This window comes from Chaetura pelagica, unplaced genomic scaffold, assembly GCF_000747805.2.
Source record: "Chaetura pelagica isolate M959 unplaced genomic scaffold, ChaPel_1.0 scaffold82, whole genome shotgun sequence".
Classification (NCBI taxonomy): domain Eukaryota; kingdom Metazoa; phylum Chordata; class Aves; order Apodiformes; family Apodidae; genus Chaetura; species Chaetura pelagica.
The window spans coordinates 6,280,836-6,284,744 of NW_009952990.1; the positions used below are offsets into that span (position 1 = coordinate 6,280,836).

The following is a 3,909-nucleotide window of genomic DNA, read 5'->3' on the forward strand; positions in this document are numbered from 1 at the left end:
TGGTCAGCGGCGGCCGGGGGAGCGGTCCTGTGCAGGCGGTCTTTTCCAGAGCCGGGTTCAGGTGTGCCTGGGCCAAGGCATCCTGCTCTTCTGAAGTTTGGCCCCGGGGTAGATAATCCCTGCGGTGTAATTTATGCGTTATCCGGGTAGGCGAGGTGACAGGAATCGGTATTAACATGTGAATTTGCAGCGGCGTGGCTTTGTTTTTTTCTTCCTCCGTGGCACTGCTTGCTCGCCTCACTGTGATTCTGAAGTTTGGCCCCGGGGTAGATAATCCCTGCGGTGTAATTTATGCGTTATCCGGGTAGGCGAGGTGACAGGAATCGGTATTAACATGTGAATTTGCAGCGGCGTGGCTTTGTTTTTTTCTTCCTCCGTGGCACTGCTTGCTCGCCTCACTGTGAGTCGCTGGATACTCAGAGTGCATGGCCCTTGTCTTAGGCTTTCAGTAAGATCTGGGTCACTTGCTGGATGTAGAAGTACCGTCAGACGCTCACCTAAGAAGGGGCTGGCCGTGGCTGTAATACTTCGGTTCCTTAAAGCTGTTGTTTTGAGGGCCTGACAGCCTATAGTACCTATCAACGTGGAAATGAAGATGCACTCAATATTGAACCTCAGATCAAAATGCTTTAGGTTGCACTTTAATTTTACATTCTGAGTGAACTTAATTGATTGCATTGCCCTGTTGCTGTCCAGATACTTAGTACATGCATAGCCTGACTTGCAAAAGTCAGAATGTGCCTCATGTTAAATCTGGCAGCCAAGGAATTCATAGTAGTCCAGTGGAAAAACTTTTTACTTTTTAAATCAAGCTTCCCAGTGTGTATTCAGTGATTACTGGCTAATTTTTGTTCGAATGGGAGAAGGGAGAAAAGGCTTGTATGATTTGCCTCATTCAGTTCATACCTAGAGCTTCCTCAATAAATCACATAGCTGTAATTATTTCTTTTCCATGTAACCTTAACTTTGTTCCTCAAGTCATGTTTTCTGTGTAATTAATGAGGTAGAAGTCTTTCCAAGAGCAGAGAGAAGCAAAGGTAGCATGTGTTTATGTGGGCTAGGATTGTATCTAATAATAATAACAACACTAACGTATTATTTTGCAGTGTTACTGTGCCTTTTGAATGTGGATTTCTACTTGGTTATTTAGGAAGGCAGAGTACGAGTTTAACAGTTTTTTGTAGTATTGAGTATCAGCACTTGCTGATCTGTTGTTAGTCCTAACAGACTGTTAACTGCTTCACTAGGGAAGTGACTGGTCTTAGAATGTACCTGCCTTCTGTCTGGGCTGCCCTGTACCTCTGTATGATACAGGAGCTTTGCCACTGGATTTCAAGGATTTGTCATTTCTGATGAAAACTGTAAGGTGTTTAAAGCTCCATGGTTTTTCACAGTGTGCAGACTAAAGGAATAGCCTCACCAAAGAGTGCGTCTCAGTCTTGCTTTATAAGTGAGCAGTCCTTTATTGATGTACAACCAGCACAGTTCTTTAACCTAGCCTTTCTTGAAGTCTTTATTTTTGTAGTTTTAAGTGAGGAAAAAGCACACAAGCTGACATACAGAACTGTGATAGATTTTCTTCTTTGCCTAACCTCTTCGCCAATTAAAAGAAAAGTTGTGCTTGAGATAGGGGCTGTTCAAGAATAGCTGTACCCACTTATGAGGAATACTGCTCTCCCAGAAAGGGAGACTTTTGAAGTGGGGGGACTGCTCTACTCTCAATTACAGCTGTGTGTTTTCTCTTTCTTGCAGTCCTAGTCTGTCACTGAGGGTTTGGTGTGAAATGTTACAGCTGAACTCACTTCCTGTTCAGCTGTGAGAGCATACTGTGTTGCAGGTTTTTCTGTCTGCCCTGTGAATCTAACAGAGGTTGGTTCTGGGGCTGCAAAGCCTGTCAAAGGAGGTTAGGAATCTGTGAAGACTGGAAGTTGGTGAAGAATTTGGTGAGCTCCGAGGACTGGGAGACAAGAATGCTTTGTCTGAAAGTCTGTTGTCTATTGCTGATACTCTCTCAGCCCCATTATCCTCACTACCACATCACCCTGCACTTCGCAAGGGGTTAGATTAGCTTTTTTTGCTCATTAATACAGCTCAAAGTAAATGCACTTTAGAACACTTAGGCCTGAGACTATGGGAATGGAAAAAAAATAGAAAGCAAGAGGACAGAAGAACCACAAAGAGAAAGAACAGCAAAAAGAAACACATTTGCCTGCCAAAGAATTATATTGTTCACATCTTACTGAATTTGCTTTATAAAACCTGGAGGATAACAGGAGTGTAAAAGCACTAAGGCTATTTGAGAGCTGATTTTTGTGCTGCCTGTAGAAATGATGGTTATTTCACCCTGATCTGAGGGTGGCAGTGGGGGTCATTCTTTAAGCTAGCCATTTTATTTGAGTACTATAATAAAAAGGTCCTTTCTGGGAGACACACATTATTTCATTAATGATAAATTTTGTTCATCCTGACATCCTCTAAGCACCTGTCACAGAAGTCAAAGCTCTTGATTTGGGTTATCTCTGCAGAATAGGCACTAGCATTACTGTCACAAAGTGTTTGTAGCTTTGTTTCCCTGCCACTGAAAATCACAATACAATGTAATTTTCCTTGCTTCCAGTGTTTCTAAACCTTTTATTGCAGCAATGGTGGTGTTCCTTTGGTGCCTTGGTGGGCTGATTTGGCTCATTAAATCAGCAGATGATTGTGTTTTTCTGTATTCTGATTGTTGTATTTAGCTAGGATTCCTTTTCTTTACACTGATGAACTGTATTGGCTCATTGCAAGCCCAGGTAGGTACTAAAGCTGATTCCAGGGGAGGATTGAGTGGAGAGTGAACTGGACCATTACACAACAATGATCTGTTAGATTGCCTTAGTTGCATGTGAAAATTCCTACTCCTATGTTTATCTCCAAGACTCTTGTCAGTCAGAAACTTGCAGAGTGGGAAAGCAGGGTAGTAAAAACATTTGCTGAAAGATTAATTTCTAGCTCTTAAAGTGTCATCTTTGATAAATTGCGCCTAAAGGAACAATTATGGTGAGGAGGTGAAAGCCTAGGGCAAGATGTAGTCTCTTACACGTTTAACGGAAAAATCAACACCTCTACTGTGTTAAATGTGCAGTTCATTACTGTGTTTTCTTTTTTCAATATGTGACCATTACTTTGTTTTAAGTCATGGAAATGTTGTTGTAAATAAACTTTTTTAGTGATGTTTCTCACTGTATCAATGATTTCAGATGCCTTTTTTCCAGTTTCTCTGTGCGTGAGAGGTATGATACTGACTTCCAAGATGGGAAACTAAGACATACAGAAGGAGAAACAAGGGTACTCTGTGATTCTTAGGCTCAGTGCTTACATAAGTGGGACCTGATATTCTGAAGAACTTCAGGATTATTTAAGTTCATATTTTGTAGCTTCGTTGTAAGTTCACACTCAAATCTGAATGCAGCTTCTAAACGAGGAGGACATATGATACTTGTTTAGTTTAAGTGACTTGCCTTACATCAGATTGAAGCCTTTTTGATGGAAAGGTGGAGTACAGTTTCCCAGGGCAGCCTTCTGTTACCAGCTGTAAGACCATCTTCATCCTGTCTACTGTCCATGGGTCTTTCACAGTGCACTGCAACTTCTGAAAAGCTAAGTATCCTGTAGACCAGCAAATGTTAAATGAGCTGCAGTCAAAAGCCTCTTGAGAAAACTAGTCATAAGCTGAATTTCCCAAGGTGCAGCTCCAGGTTGTACCTTTAGGGTTTTTTAAACGTATCTCAAAACACAAGTGTTCACATATGACTGATTAGCAGGCAGGATTCATTATTTTGATAGAAAACATGTCTGAATGAATGTTCTAATTATGTGGAAATACAGTTATGGAAGTAAGATGTCTGTACAAGGTCAAATGGGGAGTGTGTC

At 41.5% G+C, this 3,909-nt stretch overlaps 1 protein-coding gene across 1 annotated transcript in view; it reads right to left on the reverse strand.

Annotated features, from left to right (window-relative positions):
* LOC104387743 (sodium/potassium/calcium exchanger 1-like) overlaps positions 1 to 3,586 on the reverse strand; it is a 5,209-nt gene extending 1,623 nt beyond the window's left edge. Inside the window, exon 1 of the mRNA XM_009996527.1 lies at positions 3,503 to 3,586. Coding sequence (XP_009994829.1) covers positions 3,503 to 3,586 — 84 coding nt within the window. The remainder of the gene's footprint in view (positions 1 to 3,502) is intronic.
* Positions 3,587 to 3,909: the final 323 nt, after the last annotated feature.